Source organism: Chenopodium album, chromosome 1, assembly GCF_948465745.1.
Source record: "Chenopodium album chromosome 1, dcCheAlbu1.1, whole genome shotgun sequence".
In the NCBI taxonomy this organism is placed as follows: Eukaryota; Viridiplantae; Streptophyta; class Magnoliopsida; order Caryophyllales; family Amaranthaceae; genus Chenopodium; species Chenopodium album.
Window position 1 is genome coordinate 32,618,964 of NC_137834.1, and position 22,503 is coordinate 32,641,466.

Sequence of the window (22,503 nt, forward strand, 5' to 3'; positions counted from 1 at the left end):
TGTTTCGAGGAAATTGGAAGATTTAAAACGTAATCTCTTGGCTTGGTGTGTTTCTCACAAGAGGCAGTGGGGTATTGACTGGCAGGATTTGCAGAATCTGGTGGACACTAATTCCCTTGACTTGAGGGAGGCTTCTGATCGTAGCTCTTTCCTTATGCTCCAGGAGGACAAAGTTTCGCGTGCTCACACATTGTTTCTGTATTGGAAACAACGGTGTAAGACTAAATGGGATGCTCTAGGTGAGTCTCATTCTCGCCTTCTTTTTAGATCAGTCCAGATTCGGCGTCGCATAAATAAAATTATGAGTCTGAAAAATGACAATGGTATTTGGATTTCGGATCATTCGGGGCTTACTTCACTTCTGCACCAGCATTTTTCAGTCATTTATAATTGTCATAACTCCTCTCCTTCGCCGGCTGAGTGCTCTTGGGATAGTCTAGATATCCCAACTTTATCAGACTTGGACACTCAGTTTCTGTTAACTCCGTTCTCTACTGCTGAAATCAAGGATGCAATGTTTCACATTGGTAGTGATAAATCGCCTAGGCCTGATGGTTTCACAGCTGGCTTTTTCAAGTCTCATGGACTATAGTTGGGCCTCAAATCACAGATGCGGTTCAACATTTCTTTGCTCATGGGTATTTATTAAAGGAATGGAATCAGACTTTTTTGGTTCTGCTTCCCAAAGTGGAAAACCCGGAAACGCCTTCTCAATTTCTCCCTATTGGTTTATGCAATGTGATTTACAAATGCATTTCTAAATGCCTTACTAATAGGCTCCGCAAGGTTCTGCCCTCTTTGGTTTCGAAAACTCAAACGGCCTTTGTTCCAGGGCGTTTAATGGCTGATAATAGTTTGCTGACTCATGAAATTTTCTCTTTTATGACCACTTCTTCTTCTAAGGTCTGTTCTGCAGCCTTGAAATTAGATATGAATAAAGCTTATGATAGGGTTAATTGGGAGTTTCTTTGGGAAGCTCTTCGGCGGTTTGGGTTTCCTCCTTACTAGGTCCATATTTTACATCAGTGTGTTTCTACAGTTTCGTATCGAATTCTGGTCAATGGTTCGCCTTCCAAGACCTTTCATCCTAAGTGTGGTTTACGTAAAGGTGATCCCCTATCTCCCTATCTTTTTGTTCTGTGTATAGAATTTTTTTCTCTGATGCTTCGGCGGGACGAGCGTAGCGGTTTGTTTCAGGGTATTCGAATTTTGCGTCGTGCTCCGTATGTTTCCCATCTGTTTTTTATAGATGAAGCTTTAATGTTTTTTCGGGTTTCCCCAGTGGCCTGTGACCAGATTCTTGTGGTAACAAATGAATTTTGTTCGGTGTCTGGTCAGATGATAAACTTGCAGAAATCTTATGTTAGGTTTAGTGCTAATACTCTGGATGATTACAGGGATTATTTAGCTTCTAGCCTTAGAATGCAGGCACGTCCTTCTATAGGTGATTATTTGGGGTTACTAGTTGACTTGGGTCGTAGTAAATGTAAAGATTTCCAGTTTATGATTGACAAGGTGGTTCAGTGGCTTTCCTCTTTTGCCTCTCTCCATCTTTCAGCGACTGCAAAATTGGTTATCATTAACTCTGTCTTGGTAGCCTCTTTCAATCATATCCTCTCGGTTTTTAAGGTGCCAGCTACCATTTGTGACAGACTGGATTCTCTCCCGTCGCGATTTTGGTGGCAATCTAATAAAGATTCAAGGGGTCTTGCTTTATCTTCTTCAGCGTCGTTGCATCTTCCTAAAGGGTTAGGGGGTTTGGGTATTCGACATTTTCGCTCCTTCAATATGGCTTTACTAGCTAAGCAGTCTTGGAGGCTTATGCTTCATCCCCAGCTCCTGGTTTCAAAGGTACTTAAAGCCAAATATCCCAACCTTCTTTCTCCTACGCCTCGTATCTCTTGTGCTCGCCCTTATTGGAGCAGTCGTGGTCTCTTGGAGGCGGGTAGTGTTCAGGCTAATGGCATTGCTTGGAAAGTAGGTTCGGGTGCAGCTATTGATATTCTAAATGATTGTTGGGTGCCTGGTGTTGATATTAATTTTCGAATGTCTATTCTTGAGGCCGAGCGGCCTACCTTGGTGTCGGACTTACTTCTTCCGGGGTCTTTACAGTGGAACTCTTCCTTGATTAGACGTCTCTTCCCCCCGCATGTGGCTGTGGCCATTTTGGGCTTGGAGAGGCCAAGAGAGAGAGAGTGGATGATTATATTTATTGGAAGCACACTCGGGATGGTTCATTTTCCACTAAATTGGCCTATACGTGTCTTCTTTCTCAATATTTGCCTTTTCAGGCAGCTATGCTTCCCGTTTCTTGGTGGAAACGATTATGGGGCTTCCCTATTCTTCCAAAATGGAAGATGTTTGCTTGGAAGATCTTACATAATGCCATTCCTACGGCTGCGTTGCTTAGGCTTAAGGGCCTTCCTATCGACCCAATGTGTGTGCTTTGTGGTTGGGATCCGAAATCGGTTGAACACTTATTCCGGGATTGTCTTTTCACTAAAATGATTTGGGGTAAGGTTGCTTGGAGTTCTCTCCCTAACCTGGTGACTGCTTCTCCTTTCTATATTTGGTTTGTTGAGTTTGTGTCTAGTTTGGCTGATGTTAAGAACTGGGGTTGTTTGGACAATTTCTTTGGTTTATGTTGGGCTATTTGGCTGACTAGGAACAATGTTCGCTTTCGGTCGGAGGTCTATACTCCTCAAACTGTGCTTGATTTGGCTTCTACTTACAGTAAGCGCAGTGAAGATGTTAGGAAATTTGGTTTATCTCCATTGTCTTCTCCTCCGGGATTTTCAATCCCTCCTGGGCTCCATGTTCTTAGAGGTTCTCTTCACGATTCTTGGTATGTGTCTCTTTTCTTTGACGGTGCCTGGGATCAAGGTACTCATTCGCCAGGTGCAAGTTGGGTTTTTCGAGATCCAATTTCTGCTCAAACCTTTGCTGGTGGGGCCAAGGCTACTGTTACTAATTCTCCGTTTCATTCCGAGTTGTTAGCTTGTCTGTGGGGCCTCAAGCATGCTTCTAGGATGGGTGTTACTCATCTTCGAATGTATACTTATAGTATGCTCCTCACTACTTCTCTTTTGGATTCTGGTTCTAGAGATATCTCTGTGGTTTGGGTGCTAGAAGAGATTCGGGAGTCCTTGTATGCCTTTTCTACTTGTCTGATTCAGAAAGTCTCCAGATCGGTGATTGCTTAGGCCCATTTCCTAGCTGGAGTTGCTCGTCGTAGAGATTTGTTTTCTTTTGTTTTTTAGTTTTTTTGGTGTTCCCTTTGTGAAAAAAAATTAAAAAAAAATTAAAAAAAAAAAGCCAAGATTTCCTCAGTTATCATTCTACACTTTAGTTTCTTGTCCCTACATTATATTCATTTCTTCTCAATCATTTTTCTTGTTAGAACCTAACCAAAATATAGAAAGGAACAACTATTGTTACTGATTATAAGAAAAATGAGATTTGTCTCATCTTAGTAGTATTGCTAGTGATCTAATTCACTTTTACATCATTATCATATATAAGAAAGTTGCTATTAATTTTAAAGTCTCATTAATTAATTCCTAGTGTGGCCTTTGTTGAGTATACTTTGAATTACCACAAGGTGTACTTAAACCTATTAGCTCAAATGGTAGAGCACTATGCAAATGCATAGAAGATATAGGTTCGATTCCTACATAGGTTGTTTCTAAAAGTAAATAAAAAAATTCAAAAGTAAACCAAAATATCTCAAAAGTAAATCAAAATAGCTCAAGTATATACAGTATAAAAATAGATTATATCAAGCTAATGATAATTTTTTTACATCCAATGATAAAAAAAAAACTTAAAGTTACTCAAAATACCTTAAAAGTAAATCCAAATAACAAAAACGTACATCAAAATAACAAAAAACGTATAACCAAGTGTAGGGAATATTTCAAGCATCCCACACTTGAGCCCCACAGTGATCATACCCTTAAGCATGGTGGCGTCAAAAGGGAAAGAAGCTATAGTAAAAGAGTCGCCAACAAGTTTTAGTAACTTGTAAACTGTTCACGGGGTGAGTGAAGGTTACACCCCTTCACGATCCATGAGATCGCTAACTCCATAGTGGTGTGGAATTATGACTGGATATTTGGGGATAAAGGTACAAATCCAACCTAAAAGAGATTGAACCTGCCCTAAAATAGACCTTTACTTTATTCTTCTCATATTCATGTGTGCTTTCTGACTAACATACAATCAATAGGTTAACCCTAAACATGTTTAATCTATGTTGGTTGAATATTAATGCACAAGCAAATTTATTATTGGTGATCACTTGAATTATAATCAAATTAACCTAAACAAGATTATTAATTATCTTATTAAGCGTGATTACAAGTACAAATTCCCTTTAAACATGTATACAAGGGGTGATAAAACAATAACAATAATAATAAGCAACATAATCATAACAATCATCATCAAAGCATAATAATATTAGCAAGATCCTAGGCATGATACTAACAAGATTAATAACAAATCCTAGCATGTCACTAAACATTAAAGATCAAAGCTTAAACTATAACATGATAGAAGGAAAGAATAGGAATCTTCATAGAAACATACATGATATTAGAAATTTTAGTTATTACCCTAAGCATGATACTAGGAAGCAATAAAAGCATCCTAACATGATACTGGGAATCAAAATAACCAAAAGCATGATTTCTATATCAAAAAAATAATTAAAGTAATTAAATTACTTACTTGGATGCCTTGTATCTCTTTCTAATAACAAAATACACGCGTTAGTAACTTCAATGAAAATAATAAATCAAACAATTAAATTAAATAATCGAAATAGAGATTTGGGACCAAACCCTCAGAAATTATCAACCTTTCACATCTTGGGCGAACGCAAATTCAAACTTGGCTAGGTGTGTCTAGAACTTGTGAATGTGGAATTTTGTATGAGGGAAGGTTTAGAAAAAGAATAGAGAGAGAATAAGCTTCTAGCTTTCGAGAGAGAAAATTAGAGAATTCTGGGTGATTTGAAAACGGAGGCCAAAGACCCTATTTATAGAAACAATAGTCCGAAAATCAAAAGAAAAAGAGATTGAGTTCCATTTGGAATAAAAGACCTCCTGTTGTCATATGACAGGGACCAACGCCAGGCGACAGGAACTAGCGCCAGGCAACATACTCTGTCGTTTGTCGCCGGGATAGTTTTTTGCGTATTTTGTATTTATCATATCTTTTCATCTAGAAGCCCAAATTAGTCATATAATATGTCGTTGAAAAGCTTTTGAAGTCTAATTTCCAACTAAATTAGAACCAGATTAAAATCTTTTTTAGATAAAATGATATGGCCAAAATAGTGAGACGGTGTCAGTTTTGGATAGAGTTTTGTATTTCTTTCATATCTTTTTCGTTATAGTTTGGAATTAATATTATAATATATCATTGGAAATATAATTTCAAGATCTATCCAACCATATAAGATTTGGATAAATATTATGAGGCACGAAAATAATATCTGACTGTCTTTGAACATCTTTAAATTCGAATAGAATTAGGACTTAAAAAAGAAAAGTTTTTATTCAATTTCAAATTCTATGATCTTATCTTTTCAAAAAGGATAATTAAGATCTTTTAAAAACTTATGGAAGCTTATAATTAATCCTAATTAGTTTAGGAATGAGATTAAACCTTTGGACCCTCCACATGATCATTGGGTCGTAGGTAAAATCCGGTTTGAGCCCAAATTAGTATTTTGGCCATAACTTCCTCATTATTCATCGAAATTGGGTTTATAATATATCGTTGAAAAGGTCTTTTCAATCCCCATCCAACCACACCATTATTGGACCCTTATCATGGACCAAACTAAACTGGACTGCACATTTTCCATAAATAGAGTATGAAAAGAAATATTTTCAAAAACAAAAAGAAGTATTTTTATCAAAAACAACCGCATCACAAGACTTTTCACATTTCACTTTGTTCGATAATCAATGACGTGAAAGGTATTCATCACTGGATTTGGTTTTTGGGGAGACGCATTTGGGTGTCTACACCAAGGATAAAACACTTTAAGTTATTCAAAATACCTTAAAAGTAAATCAAAATAATAATAAAAAAAAGTAAGTCAAATTAGCTCTGATCTATATGAACAATTGATGAGTAATGACTATGGGGTCTTTGGAATTGCACAAATTTATTAGTTATTGACTTTCATATCCTATCCTTACAAAACTAATCAAGTTATGAGTACGAAGTATATGGGGCTCAATGTAAAGGTTTTCAAATTAAAAGTAAAGACAACAATAGAAAAAGTAACTAAAAAATCAAAAGGTATATCTATAATGAAAAGTAGGGAATAATATGTCAAAAGTAAATCATAATGAATCTAAAGTAAATAAATAATGCTAAAAAATAAATCAACATATCATTGAAGTTAATCAAATTAAGTCTAAAGTGTACGAAACTACGAATAATAAATTACCTTAAAATGATGAAAAACTAAGGAAACTTTGTTATTGCACAAAAACTACGAGTCATAAGTTTGATATGATGTAGAGGTTTTCAAATTAAAAGTAAATAAAACTATATCCAAAATAAACAAAAAAAAAGAAGAAGAAATTTAATAAAACATTACGACTTCTAATCTTCATATTACACACATAAACCTACATGGTATTCGAACCCACATCTTTTGTCCACTTGCACAATGCTCTACCTATTGAGCTAGTAGGCTATCATAGAGTAAGAATAATTAGCTAACACAATCGATCATTTTTATTTTCTTTATACTAAAAAATCACAAAAGTAAATAAAAATACTCAAAAGTAAATAATAAAAGCTTAATTACAGAAAATGCATCTCCTTCCGACCATATTTAGGCTTTTCGCTGCACACTCTCTCTCATCAAACCAGTGCTTGTGCTGCTGCTATGCATGTTGTTTCTGCTGCTGCATGTCCAAGGCCTTGATGCCAAAGCCTAGGGGCCTTTTGCAGAGCTGCTGCAGTACTTGCTACTATACTATGCCTATGTTGTTGCTTTGGGCTGCTCATGCTTCTGCTGCTCCTCACAAGCTTACAAGGTGCACAGGCTGCACTCTTGCTCACATTAGCTTCCCGTTTCTCTCAACTCTAAGAACTGTCGAGCAACATTTACAACATCTGAGTATACAAATCACAATAGTATAAAATCTAAAATATCCAAATCAATATTGAGCATAATACAAATAACAATAGTATACAATCCAAAAGAATCCAAATCGATGTTGCGCATAAAACATCTGAGTCATTGACTTATATCACACAACAATATGACCAAATTATAATCTAATCTACAATCAACAAAAATAACCAAATAAGTAGTATAAGAGGTCAAGTAAATGGTTTTGAAATAAAAGTAACAAAAATTATACATGAAGTAAATAAAATATGATGACCTCTTTATTAATTTGGCTCATTAATCAGGTTAAGGGACTCATGAAGGGTTTGTCCTTGGTACTACGATAGTCACGGTTGTTGGACATATTAATCATGTTGTCACCCTCAAATTAAAAAATGGGAACAAATGATAAATGATGACACAATTAAGAAAATTATTAGCAAGGAGTTCAATCTAGTTCTGTAAACAAGGAGTTCTTCGGGATAACTGATAACACAATAAAGAAATGCTCAAAATTAATTGTAGATCAGCCTCAACATCTCTAAGGTTAGAGTAAATAATGCAGCCACTTATCCAAGACAAACTGCATCAAAATTAGAGTGACCAAAATGTAAATGGAAAGAATTTGACATCCTTCCGTCAAACCAACTGTCCTTTTCTAGCCTTACACCTCCTACTAACAAAACTCCACTAACTCATCATCATATTATAGTCTTTCTTTTTACAAGCATTTCATCAAACATGTAATACTCAATCTAAAGCTGTAGTTTAATCCCAAATAACAATTATACTACAATATATAGAAATTACTAAATAGTTAGATAATTCAACACTTACCTAAATTAAAAGATACTAAAAAATAAAATCTTAAAATTAGCATGCAAACAATTGCCTAGAAGAAACGGTAGAAGTGTTATTAACATGAACACTACACATGGATTCAAGTGCAAATAATCTCACAATGATTCAATTACAGAATTTTTAACATGAACATTAACACAAAATCATGTATTGAAATTCATGGCAGTCCAAACAAAAATTCTAATTCAAACTTCTCTAAATTCTCACATGAGTTAATCAATATTCTAAAAAAAGTATACTAATCTAGCATAAGTCCATAACATGTCAATTGAATTTTCCTAATCGAAAATCACATAACCTAAAATTGCAAAAACCTTAATTTCGTGTTCAAAATCGCAAAAAACTTGTTTCAAAATCGAGAAAATTCAAAATTAAACCCAAACTTTACATACCTTAATAGATTATCGCGAGAAATTGATGAGCAAAGGCAAAGAAATTGAAAGGCGAAGAAATAGAAGAACGGAGAAAAAAATCGCATCTTTAGAGAACTGGGAGGAAGAGAGAGAAAATCTAATGAAGAGAGAGAAAAAATGAAGCGTGTGCAAGAATTAGAACATAAGTCATTCAGAGCCTGAAATTACGAAAATGCCATTATTGAGATGGGTGAAACTTCGGCCGTTAGATACAGCGCGATCTACGGTCCAGATGAGTTCCTAGTTCTTATTATAGACTTAGGTTCTCACATGATCTTTATTTATATATATATATATATATATATATATATATATATATATATATATATATATATATATATATATATATTTTGTAGACACCTAAAAATGTCTCCCCAAAACCAAACCCGATGATGAACAACCTTTCACCGCCAGTATTGGTCGGGTTCAATATTTAATCCCGAGAGTGCTTAAAAAATCGTATTTTATTAAATTCATATTTTTGAATGGTCCATGGATTAGTCTTGATGTTTGGTAAAAGCATAATTTGATCCCAAACTTATTAATTAATTTTAAGCCCAAACCTTTTTATTTTATTTTATTGTTTTATTATTTATTGGCCCAAACCTTTTATTTATTTTTATTTATTATTTAATTATTTTCTTATTTTAGCCCGAATAATAAAAGCCAGAAAAAGCCCGAAATTATCAATCAGCACTTAAAAAGCCGAAAGAAATTAGGGTTAAAAATGAATTTAGACGGAAAAATGGACTGGAAGTTCCCGCGCCACGGCAGACTGCCACCGTGTCACGGGAATCTTTCCCGTCTAACGGTGGGACTTCCCGTGACACGGGAGGTCTGCCGTGACACGGGACGTTCCGTGTCCTTTCCGCGTAAACCCTTAACGCGTTTTTCATCCCGTTTTCTGAAAATATCCCGCGTCACTCCAAAACAGTACCGTGTCACGGGAAAGTGTACCGTCTGACGGTGGGGGATCCTGTGTCACGGTACAGTCTGACCGTGTCACGGGATACTTTTTTAGGGTTTTTATCATTTTAGGGTTCCGTGTGCTCCCTCAGCACATTTTCCCTATAAATACCCCCTCATTTCTGATGAACGGGGCACCGAGAATTTTATTATTATTATTTTCTCTCTTCTATGCTATTAACCTAAACACTAGCCTACCCTTTTCACTTCAAAATTCCTTCTAAAAGCACTCAAAGGAGTCCATATTTTACTCGAGGTTCTGTCCTTAAGCCAAGGCGTGAAAGGTAGAACTGTTTGAGGGTTTGGCCCCAAAATCAACTTTATTTAATTTAATTTAATCGTCGTTTTATTATTTCCTTGAAGTTACTAACTCGTTTATTATTTTGTAGTTGCAAACAAACAGATTCAAAGTAAGGATCATGCTCCTTTTATTATTATTATTTTTCTAACGATTTTATGTTGTTGGAATTGTGATTAAATTGGTTTTAATATTAATGTTTATTCTATTGTATCTTTTTTTATCACCATATTGCATGTTAAAGGGAATATGTTATTGAAAATCACGACTAATAAGATAATTTGGACAACCGGTTTAGGATCCTTTTAATCTTATTATTAATTGAAGTGATCACCAAATTTTTAGAATTATGTGTGCATTAATCTTGAACCAATTTAGTTAAATAATAGTTTGGAGCGAATTGAATTATTGTTTGTATGCCTTTGAGATCGCAGGAATGCTTTTCAATATAAGAATCGAGTAGAGGCCAATACGGGCGACTGTGACTCCATGACTCACTTCGTACCATCATCCCCGATCCTCCTTTCGTGGTTCCGAACCATATGGAGTTAGTAATCTCATGGATTATGAATGGGGTGTAACCTTCACGGGTCAATCGTTGTTGCCTATCGTTGTCCCTTATCGTGGTTGCCTTTTTATGATCCGTGAACGGTTTACAAGTTCCTTAAAAACTTGTTGGCGGCTTCCTACTTTATTTGTCCCTAATCGTAATGTCAATTCCCACTTCCTATGAGTGCCAAGCATATTCACTACATGCTTTTAACGTAGGCGCACTTCGAATGACGCCTACAATTTGGCGACTCCACTGGGGAGGATTCTTAATTATTTATCGATTTGAGTGATCGGTATTTAATTAAGATGAGTGGATGAGACTTGAAAGATTCTTAAAAAAATATTTCTGTGATTAATCTGGCATTTTTGCATCTGCGTAGACGTTCTAACGTCACGTTCAGGTCTGTCCCGTAGGAAAAATTGGATAACTTGGTTGCGCGCAAAAGAAAACAGGGCACCAGTCAGATTTTCTGACTGCCGTGCCACGGCAGAATCTGCCGTGTCACGGTATAGTGCACCGTCTGACGGTGCACAGTACCGTGACATGGGAACTTCTGCCGTGTCACGACAGTCCTAAAATCAGTCCGGTGGCTTATTTTCTTTTCTCACAGTCGACTTCCTTCGATTATTCTGAAAAAACGTATGTGTTCTACATGCGTCTTAGCCCCGGGGGATTTAAGCTCTATCGACCCAAAAACGCTCATGGCAATAAGGGTTCATCCGAGTTATTAAATTCACCCAAACCATGGAGTCGAGTTCGATTTCATAACGAACTCGCGGAGCCGCCCGTTGGCATACACCCTCAAGGGAGGCTGCCTTGCTAACGCGTCCAAACTCTTAACCATGGTACCCTTTTGACACCCAAAGCTTGACCAATAGTTGAACATAGATCTCGACTCTAGGTTGCAAACCTTTTTTTATCATCGTGCCTAAATGCTACGTGGTTGTTTGGTACTAACCCTCATGTGTTTGCTCTTTTGTTTAACCCATGACCGAGGGTTTTTTATTCTCACATAGTAATTAGTACGGACCTAAAATCGATTAAAATCTGAAAAAATCACAAAACTGACCTGGAACTGCGCACCGTGTCACGGCATTTTCTGCCGTGCCACGGTGAACAGTGCCGTGACACGGGGCTGCCTGCCGTCTGACGGTAGACTGCACCGTGTCACGACAATCTGTACCGTGACACGGTGCCCAGGAAAGTGTCCTGTCAGTCTTTTTTTTTCGATTTTTGTGCGAATGCTGTGTCCAGTTTTGTGTCGTGTCTAGCTATACGGTCAAAACACGCGTCTATAACCTCACCTAATCACTCACATATCGTGTTCACACACTTTTTTTTAGTCGTGCACCACTTTTTGACCGTATTTTAGGGAAGTCTCGTTTTTGTGTCTTTTTTTTTCGGAGTAAGTCGGATGGTATCCTCCCATGTTTTTTTTTTAAAAAAAAAATAATAATAAGTAGAGTTTCAAAATTATAGATTTTTAATAAATTTTTTTTTTCTTTTTAATCTGGATAGGTTAAGGTTAAGTTTGGTCATTAAAGGTGTGTTTGTTTCGGTGTCACAGCACTTGGACAAGAAGCAGGGGTAGATTGTTACGGTTCGAGTCCATACCTCAACAACCTCTTATACCAAAGAGGCGTACAAGGAAACCACCTCAATCATCTCCACAAGATCCATCTCCAGTCTACTTTCAACCAATGGCCACTAAGGAAGACATTGAGAACCTCAACAGGACAATCGAAAGATTGTCTGACATGATGCAGACACTCACCACTAGAGTCAGCACTGTAGAGCAAGACAATCAAAACAATGTTACTACTGCTGCAATGGACAAGATCAAGGAACAGATGAGCAAGATTTCTGAAGAGTTCACTTATGTGGAACAGCCTGTCACCTCTTCGTCCATAAGAGAGAAGCTTCCTGAGAAGTTTTCCACTGCTGACATTCCCAAATTCAAGCTTACTGATAATCCGCTTTCCCAATTGAAGGCTTTTTCTGCAACTATGGCTCTTAAGGGAGTAGACGTGACACTCTTCCCTACGGTGTTTCCTCTTTCCTTAGAGCATGCCTGTCAACAGTGGTTCTATTCTTTGGAATCCAAGCATGTCGCGACCTGGGAGGATGTTGCTGAAAGCTTTATGAATCGGTACAAGTGTAACATCCAAGCCAAGACTTCTGAACGTGAACTCTCCATTCTCAAACAGAAAGAGAATGAAGGCTTCACCACTTACTTAAGCAGGTGGAGAGAAACAGCTGCGCTCCTGGTGGATCCTCCCAAGGAGAAGGAAATGGTTCGCTTGTTCATTGCCAATCTGACTCATAAGTACAAGCAACACTTGAAATTTCTGCCCCTAAGTACCTTTGAAGCTGTATACGATATTGGAATCAATATCGAAGATGAACTGATGAAGTCTGTTGGTAGCAACAATAACAACAGCACTTAGAAAAACAAGAAGAACGACACTCCTTCTTCTTCGTCTTCTAAGCCCAATAATGCTACCAACAATATCAATGATGTGCTGGCCCTTAATGCTCCTCCTAAAAGATTCCAAAGGCAAAGGAGGGTTTATACGCCTTTGGGAATGACTTATGATGCCGCTTATGACCGTTTGCATGGTCAGGGACTGATTATGCCAATCGGACCATTTCCAGAACCTCAACCTGAGAATAGGACCGCTAGCTATGACCCCAATGCTTATTGCAAGTTTCATCAAGGCAAAGGTCATAACACTGAGAAGTGTTGGAGGCTGAAAGATGCAATCCAAGACCTGATTGATGCTAACCAACTTCCTGTCCCTCCAGGGGGCAAGAAGCCTAACATTCAAACAGGTCCTCTTTCTGATGCTTTGGCTATCATGGGAGATGAAGTCTCCTTTGATCCGTCAATACTCATTCAACCTGTGAATGAACCTCTGCCGGAAGTTTTATTTATCTCAAATACTGAAGAAGTAAATGGGATCTGGGATACTGATGATGAAGACGTCTATCTCAAAGACATAGCCTGTTAATCTCTCGGCACCAGTGAAGATGTTTGGGGGGACTTTGAGGTCAAGGTTCTCACCAGAAGTGGACGATTACAACAACCTAACCCACCTCCACCTCCACCACAATCACATCCGATAGTTGATCCCATCGACCCTGTGAATAGCGATGTGGTCAAACAACTGCAAAAGACCAAGGTGGAGATGAATGTATGGAAGCTTTTGGCCACTTCCCACGAGCATCGAAAGGCTGTGATGAATGCTCTGGTGAAAATAGGAGTCGATGATGACATGACTCCTCAAGGATTGGTCAACTTTCTCACTACTGAGCTGCCGAGTACTAGCAATCTGATTTCCTTTTCTGATAAGGATCTACCCCCGGAAGGGGACCAACATAATAAGGCCTTACACCTCACTGTAGTGTGTAGGCAGATGAATGTTCCTATGATCCTGGTTGATAATGGCTCTGCAATCAATGTGTGCCCACTCCGTACTGCAAAGAAGTTGGGTATAAAGAATGAAGAATTTACTCCCTCCACTCAAGGGATTCGAGCTTACGATAATACTCGCCGTCAAGCCGTGGGTACTATCATATTGAATATAACTACTGGGGTCATTGAACGTCGCACCAAATTTCAGGTGGTGGACATTAAGGCCTCTTTCAATCTGTTGTTAGGACGCCCTTGGCTTCATGAGCTAAAGGCGATTCCGTCATCGCTTCACCAGAAAGTGAAAGCCATAGTTGGAGGGGTTCCGATTACTATCGATGCTTCTCCTATGCGCATTCAAGTTATTGATACTTCTATCGTCCATGTTGAACATGAAGAAGAAGATGAAGATCTTTGGGGGTTTTCACTAGATGATGTTCTTGTGACCGAAGAAGAGGAAAAGTGCCATCTCGACTTCGATCCCTATTCAAACACCAGTATCAACGCCATTCTGAAGAAGCAAGGTCACTTCCCTGGAATGACCCTTGGGCTCAAGAAGAAAATGGCTAAATCTTGGGGCCATCCTGGTGCGCTCAAGAAGGATACTTTCGGCTTGGGATTCGAGCCAACAAAGGAAGATATGAAACAAGCTGCATTGAAAATGAAGGCTTGCAACAACGCTCGAATCACGAAGACGGAAATGGCCATGGATCCATATCCGTTCACCCTCAATGGCCAGTACATCAAAGAAGGGGAAGACTTCCCATGCTATGAATTCCCTGAACCATTTGTCCATAATGGGATCCGTGAACCGGGATTCGAGGTGTTCCTCGATTATGACTTCATCGATGAAGAGCTCTCCACAGTCGAGAAGCCAGCTAGCCCGAACTCTGATGATCTGGGAATCAACCTTCTTTTTGGAATGGAGAAAAATGAATCCAAGCCAGTCTGCAATGATAAATCCGAGCTCGTTCAAGCCGTCATAGCGAACAAGGATTTTGACCCCTCCGAGTTAATCGTCCAAGCTGACAACATTTCAAGGGGATGGCGCAAGACATTGAGGATCACTACGCCGAGTGGAGAGAAGTTGGAAATAACCGTTGGCGAGGGTCCTATGTTGAGTCTGAGTCTAAGTCTGTAGACGAGTCCTTAGAGTCTGAGGCCGACCCTCTTTCTGCTATAGAGTTCAACCCTGAGTCTCTTGTTGAGTCCTCTCTTTCTAGTCCTAATAATTCTGGTGAGGTCGCAGCCGACCTTGCCTCTCTTGATGTATTAGCCAATGAATTCAATAAAATGAGTACCTTTTCTTACGATGCGTGCCATTCCCCTAGCTCTGATCAATATTGCTTTGCTAATGATAAAAATGACAAAGAAATAATAAAATCAATGGAAGAACACGAAAATAAAACAACAGTTATTGAAGATACAGAAACAGTTAACATTTCCAATGATACGACTGTTAAAGAAGTAAAAATTGGATTAACACTAAGTCAAGATGAACGCAAAGAGCTAATTAACTTGCTTAGTGAATTTGTTGATGTATTTTCTTGGTCATACCAAGATATGCCAGGAATTGACAGGGATATAGCTCAGCATACGATACCACTCATTCCAGGTATGAAGCCTGTCAAACAAAAACTACGCCGAATGAAACCAGATGTGGCTCTCAAAATCAAGGAAGAAATCAGGAAGCAATTGGCCACAGGTTTCATCAGAGTATCCAAGTATCCGGAATGGATAGCAAATGTGGTTCCAGTTCCAAAGAAGGATGGAAGGGTTAGAATGTGTGTTGATTACAGGGATCTCAATAAAGCAAGCCCAAAAGATGGGTTCCCTCTACCTCACATTGACATTCTGGTCGATAATACAGCAAACCATGCACTCCTATCATTCATGGATGGTTACGCCGGATATAATCAGGTATTGATGGCCGAAGAAGACATGGAGAAAACCACATTCATCACGCAATGGGGTACATATTGCTATACGGTAATGCCATTCGGGTTGAAAAATGCGGGTGCCACCTACCAAAGAGCAGCTACAACATTGTTACATGACATGATGCACAAAGAGGTGGAGGTCTATGTCGATGATATGATTGTCAAGTCTAAAGATCGCCCAGGCCATATTGTTGCACTTCGCAAGTTTTTTAAAAGACTCCGTAAGTACAACATGAGATTAAATCCAGCAAAATGTGCATTCGGAGTCACTTCAGGCAAATTACTCGGATATGTGATCAGTTCTCGAGGGATTGAAATAGATCCTTCAAAAGTAAAAGCGATCATGGCCATGCCACCACCCAAAAATGAGAAGGAGATTCAAGGCTTCATTGGAAGGTTGCAGTATTGTAGACACCCATTTGTGTCTCCCCAAAACCAAACCCAGTGATGAGTACCTTTCACGTTGAATCATAATCGAATGAAACGAAAGTGTGGAAAGGTCTAGTGTTGCGGAAAGTTTTATTTCTTTTCTTTTCTCTTCTCCCTGTTTTTGAAAACTTTATTTTTAAGAAAACAGCCAATCCAGTTTGGTTGGTCCATAATATGGGTCCAATAGTGGTGTAGTTGGATGGGGCTTGCAAAGACCTTTCCAACGATATATTATAAGCCCAATTCCGATGAACATTGAGGAATTTATGGCCAATTTACTAAACTGGGCCCGGTTTGAGTTTTAAGTACGGCCCAATGATCTAGGGGAGGGCCTAATATGCTTTATCATTCCTAATGTAATTAGGAAAGGTTTTGGTCTTCTAGAACATTCTAGAAGGTTTTATCATTTTTAATTCAATTAAGATTCTTTAGAGTTTTAATTAGATCAAATAGCATTTTCGACCGAAATTATATTATTTTATCTTCCAGTACGGTAAAATTATCAGATTTTCGAAAACGCGTTAAAATCCGATTTGGCGTCCAACCCCAGGCCTTGGCGCCTGGAATCAAGATTAGCGCCAGACGCCAGAATTGGCGCCTGGCGCTAGCCACAGTTCCTGGCGCCAATGAGCCAAGTCTGGCGCCAAGGTGGATTTGTGGTCTTCATACTCTGTTTTGATAAATTATCTTTTTTGGATGATTTTCTGTATAAATATCGTATCAAAAACTCCGTTTTGATGGACGAATTCTCCTTATTCTTAAGTCTTCATCAACTATCTTCATCATCTACATCTATCATTCACCAATTCTCTCTATTCTTAAGTCTTCATCAAATTCTTTGAATTCATTCATCTCTTCATTCATTCTTTCTTTTCTAAACTTTGGTTTTCATACAAAATTCCGCATTCATTAGATCTAGAAACACCTAGCCATATTCGAAGTTGCCTTCGCCCTAGACGTGAAAGGTTTTAATTTCTGAGGGTTTGGTCCCAAATCTCTCTTTCAATTATTTAATTTAATTGTTTTGTTTATTATTTTCCTTGAAGTTACTAACGTGTGTATTTTGTTATTAGAAAGAGGTACGAGGCATCCAAGTAAGTACTTTAATTGATCTAATTGATTTATGATGTAGAAATCATGTTTATATCGTTATTATGATATTCCTAGTATCATGTCTAGGGTAACTTTAATATTAAATATGATTCCTGCGATGCTTCCTATTCTCTTCCTAATATTTATTCATGTTAGTATCATGTTAGGGTTAAAGATTTGATTTTTATTGCTTAGTGACATGCTAGGGTTCGTTATTAATCTTGTTAGTATCATGCCTAGGATCTTGCTATTTTTTATGCTTTAATATTAACATGAACATGATTATGATTATAATAATTATTATTATTATTATTATTATTATTATTATTATTATTATAATTATTATTCATGATATTGATTATTTATTATGTTGCTTGATATTTATTTATTGCTTGATCACCTTTATTGCATGTTAAAGGGAATTGGTATTTGCAATCACGCTTAATAAGATAATTAATAATCTTGTTTAGGGTTTATTGTGATTATAATTTCAAGTGATCGCCAATAATAGATTTGTTTGTGCATTAATGTTCAACCAACATAGATTAAACAGGTTTAGGGTTAACCTATTGATTGCATGTTAATCAGAAAGCGCACATGAATACGAGCAGAATAAAGTAGATGCCTATTATTAGGGCAGGTTCAATCTCTTTTAGGTTGGATTTGTACCATCATCCCCGAACCCTTATTTGGTTCATGACCTTATGGAGTTGACGATCTCTTGGATCGTTAAGGGGTGTAACCTTCACCTCGTGAACGGTTTACAAGTTCCTTAAAAACTTGTTGGCGACTCTTTTGCTCTATCTTCTTCCCTTTTGGACGCCACCGTACTTTAGTGTATGATCACAGTGGGGTTCAAGCTAGTGGGATTTTTAAGGCTTGAAATTATTCCCTACAGTTTTTGGCGACTCCGCTGGGGAGGATTTCTATTTTAATTCCTGAATTTGTTTCGGCAATGATTTAGAATGAGTGGATGAGACTCGAAAAGTTCTAAGTATTTCATGTGCGTAATTTTGATTAACATTATTGTCATATGCATAAAAAGGTTCTCATTGGAAAGACCATCCGTAATGAGTAAAAAACATAGGATTTTACACGTAGGAAATTTGAGAAACGTCTTTCACAACTAGGACTGAAATAACACCGCGCGAGACTGGATGATTTTATTGAGCACAGAAAGCTGCTGAGGCATGTGGGAAGTAGCGTCAGGGGCCAGAGCTTGGCGCCAAACTTTTAGCCGTAGCGCCAGACGCCAGTATTGGCGCCAGGCGCTACAGTTAAAAGTTGGCGCCAGTCTCTGTTTGCTGGCGCCAATTTCCCCCAATACCGAGCCAGAAATATGCGTTCTAATTTCGACCGGTTTTTCGTATTGTTTGCTCGATCCTACTTCTTGATTGAATTTTTTCTCATTTTTCTGAAACCCATATGTGTTCTACATATGGACATAACCCTCTGGGAATTCATGCTCTATCTACCCGATTGAACGCTCCTGGCAACAAAGGGTACATCTGAGAGGTTGAATTCACCAAACCATGGAAGCGAGTTTTTTCTAAAAACTTGCGGTGTTCTATCCACACGCGTTAACCCTTCACGGTTAGGCTTCTACGCGGTGCATCTGAACAATTAACCATGGACCCTGTTTGACTAAACCATATCCCGAACTTTAGAGAACTAGAGCCATGGTTAGGTTGCGAACTCATTGCATCATATTGTGCTTACTTGACTAATTGTGCATTATTTGTTGTGCATATATTTTCTATGCTCCTCCTAACCGTTTGTTGATTTGTGTTGAGATTATAATTAATGACTTAAAGAACTTTGCCTAAATTAATTATTTAACTAATTAATTCGAGTCAATAAAATTTTTTCTTCTTTTAATCGGAATCGACCTAGTACGACTTTAGGCATACCCAAGTTGACTAATAATATCGAAAACAGTCCCAGACCGAGGCTCCAATGTTGGTGCCAAAATTTGGGCTGTAGCGCCACTGTATGGTGTGTAGCGCCAGACATTTACTAAAAAGTCTGGCGCCAACCACCATATTGTGACGCCAGTCCTGTCGCTTGGCCGACAGTTCGGATTATTTGTCGAGTCATCACCTAATGTCTAATTATTCAGTTTCCTATTTAATTCGGTTAATTCTGCTTAATTGAATCAATATTCGAGTTTAGGCACTAAGTCCCATGGTCTTACACACGAGTCTTAACATGTCACCTACACTCACTAGTCTTAGCACACACTTTGAGTATACATCACCATGGCCATGTCTTAGGTTCATGCATGAGTCGGTTTTTTTTCCGTCATTTGAGTTGAGGGGGTACATTCTATTCTTAATTCTTCACATCCCTCCACCTAAATCTTCTTCACATTCTATTCCGATCTTTCTTCACCTCCTCCATCCATTGCATGTTGAATAAAGTTTGAGTCAAATAATTAACAATAAATATCCCCAATTTCCTTTTCCACAGTACTTGGTCGAGGAGAGAAGGGCGATTAATCAAGGACAACTTCTTTATTCAAGTCTCGCTTTTTGATAAACCGATTCGTCAAAAGAGGAAGGCTAAAAAGATAATGGCAACTCAAGAAGAAGTCAATGAGCTTAGGAACCAATTGGTTACCATGACTGAAACACTGAAGCTCCTCACACTCAAAGTTGATGATCCCGTGAAGCAACAACGGATGGACCTCATGCAAGAAAGCTTGAGCAAGCTATCTAGTGACTACAAATTTCAGAGCATAAGCTCGCAAGGGGTCTCGCTGGATAAAGAACTTCTTCCACATAAGTTCAACGCCACTGACATCCCTAAATTCAAGGCAACAGATAACCCTTACTTCCATCTAAGAGCTTTTGAAACAATAATGAATATTAAGGGTATCGATAAGAAGGTTTTTCCCTCTCTGTTCCCACTATCTCTCGAGACCGTTTGTCAACAATGGTTCTTTTCTCTCGACAAAGAAAAAACCTCTTCTTGGGAGTCGATAAAAAACGCTTTCATAGATATATATAAGTGCAACATCCAAGATGAAACAGACCACAGACAACTTGAGATGTTAAAACAAAAGGAAAACGAAGGGTTCACTTCCTTCTTCAATAAATGGAGGGAAGCTTCTGCTAATATGGTCAAGGCTCCTACCGAAAAAGAATATGTGAGGATGTTTATCAAGAATCTCCAAGGGAAGTATTCAAAGCACTTAAAGTACCAACACAACTTGAATACTTTCAAAGCTGTTTATAATATAGGCATTGACATTGAAGATGACCTTCTAAAAGATAATAGTGCGAGAGGAAAGAAGAGCGACCATCCTTCTTGTTCCTCTAATGAGGTACATGCTACAAACATCTCTAAACCACGAATCCAAAGATCAAAAAGGGTGTTCACTCCACTTGGTATAAGTTATGAAACGGCTTTCGAGAAGCTACATCACAAAGGACTAGTCATGCCCATAGGGCCCATCAAAGATCCGGTTCCAGAAGCTAGACCACCTAAGTGGGACCCTAATAAGCACTGTAAATATCATCAAGGAAAGGGTCACGACACTGAAGAGTGTTGGAAACTCAAAGAAGCTATTCAAGATCTGATCGATGACAATGAAACTTCTGAGATTCTAGCCATCGAAGATGACCAAGCATCCTTTGACCCATCACTTCTTATCACACCTGTAGGAGAGCCTATGATCGAGACAGCTTATATGAACTCTCTCGATGAAGTGGCCATAATCGAGGAGGATGAAAGTCTTTTCTTAGATAATACCAAGGAAGACTCGTCAGGTCTAAAAGAGGACATTCGAAAACTGTAAGATGTCATTACCATGCTCTTGAATGTGGTAGAAGGATTAGCAAATCGGGTGATGGCCATCGAACAAAATTCTCGCCAAGAGTTTAATGAAGAACTCAATGCTCCTAAGCCACAAACAAAACGGACTATTGAAGAATACACACCAATAGGAATGACTTACAATGAAGCTTTTGACTGTCTTCACGATCAAGGTCTCATTCACTCCATTGGTCCTAGTCAAGACCCTCCATCTGAAAAACGTTCTCCTAATTGGGATCCAAATTCCTATTGTCGATATCATAAAGGTCGCGGTCACACTACTGAAAAGTGTCTCGCCCTCAAGGATCGTGTTCAAGATTTCATTGATTCAAATCTCCTTCATGTTCCTCCACGCGACAAGAAGGCCAAGATTAGCAACAATGGTAACAGTGGCTGTAAAAGGAAGAAGAACGACTATCCTTCTTCTTCCAAAAACACCTACTCTAGTAAGAGCGTTGGTACTTTCGACCTTACTGAGATCCTAGCCATGGATAATTGAAAACAACCGAAAAGGGAATTTACCCCTATTGGAATTAGCTACGATGATGCTTTCGATCGACTCCATGCCAAGGGAATCATTACTCCCATTGGACCTACCAAAGATCCCCCACTTAAGAAAAGATCGCCTAGTTGGAATCCAGACGAACACTGCAAATACCACCAAGGTAGGGGTCATACTACTGAGAGCTGTTGGAAGCTAAAGGAGGCCATTCAGTGTTTGATTGATAACAACAAGCTTCCCATACCTCCAGTTAACAAGAAAAGCGAGTAATGATAAGGGAAGAAACACAAGACAAGAGGCGAGCTGCAACGACAAGATTTCATGGCCTTTTCTTTTTCATCTTTTCTTTCCCCAATAAGTCTAGAATAGGCGCCTTTTTCCTTTCCTTAGATTAACTTTGTAGATTCTTTATTTTCTTCTAATTAAATGAGCATTTATTTCCTTGCACATGATCATCACATTGCATTGCATCAAATACAAAAAAATACAAAAAAAAAAAAAAAAAACCATGTCGAATTAAGCACAAGGTATACCAATGATTTGAGGCACCCTTGTAGCCACATCATATCTCCTTTCGCCTTTCTAATTTACAAATCCTTTCTTCATAAACCACTTTGAGCCTCGTCTAACGATAGACCTTTCTTTTTTCAACCTACATCTATCTATCCTAGGGATGGGATGGTGTGCAACTTATGCCATTCTAAAGAAAGCTTGAGCAAATTCAAAAGAAAGCAATAGCAAAAATAAGCAAAAAATAAATAAATAAAAGTGTACGAAAGGGCAAGTGTTCCAATGTCTTTGATATGAAAATATCTTCGATAAGAACACATCTCAGATTGCGTCTCTTATCGAGTGCTCGGTACCGTGCCTGAGAAACATGAATGCCAAGTGAGTGATAGACCGCATGATCGAGATTGCTCACACTTATAAAAATAAAATAAATGCTAAAGCAAAAAGAGCTAAAAAGAGTAGAAACTCAAGCATAAAAGCAAGGTTGCATACCTTGGGGGCTTATCTAGGGTCTTGAGCCTTTATCCCCTTCTTCTTTAAACCTTTAGCCTAACCACGTTACAACCC

At 38.3% G+C, this 22,503-nt stretch overlaps 1 protein-coding gene and 1 long non-coding RNA gene across 2 annotated transcripts; one reads left to right on the plus strand and one right to left on the minus strand.

Annotated features, from left to right (window-relative positions):
• Positions 1-653: 653 nt before the first annotated feature.
• LOC145630912 (uncharacterized) lies at positions 654-3,203 on the plus strand. The gene is made up of 4 exons (XM_081683037.1): positions 654-727; positions 777-903; positions 1,027-2,232; positions 2,292-3,203. The coding sequence occupies exons 1-4, from the start codon at positions 654-656 to the stop codon at positions 3,201-3,203; spliced, it is 2,319 nt and encodes a 772-aa protein (XP_081539163.1).
• A 3,395-nt stretch (positions 3,204-6,598) lies between these two features.
• On the minus strand, positions 6,599-8,629 carry LOC145580584 (uncharacterized). Its single transcript, XR_014099587.1, has 2 exons — positions 8,398-8,629; positions 6,599-7,123 (listed from the first exon to the last, which is right to left on the minus strand). It is a non-coding gene; the product is annotated as an uncharacterized LOC145580584 (long non-coding RNA).
• Positions 8,630-22,503: the final 13,874 nt, after the last annotated feature.

Bases quoted from the DNA above. Each gene is read 5' to 3' on its own strand.
- LOC145630912 (XM_081683037.1), top strand. From the start codon at position 654: ATGGAATCAGACTTTTTTGGTTCTGCTTCCCAAAGTGGAAAACCCGGA. The intron at 728-776 runs GTTTATGCAATG...CCTTACTAATAG, and splicing joins TTCTCAATTTCTCCCTATTG to GCTCCGCAAGGTTCTGCCCT. The intron at 904-1,026 runs GTCTGTTCTGCA...ATTTTACATCAG, and splicing joins TGACCACTTCTTCTTCTAAG to TGTGTTTCTACAGTTTCGTA.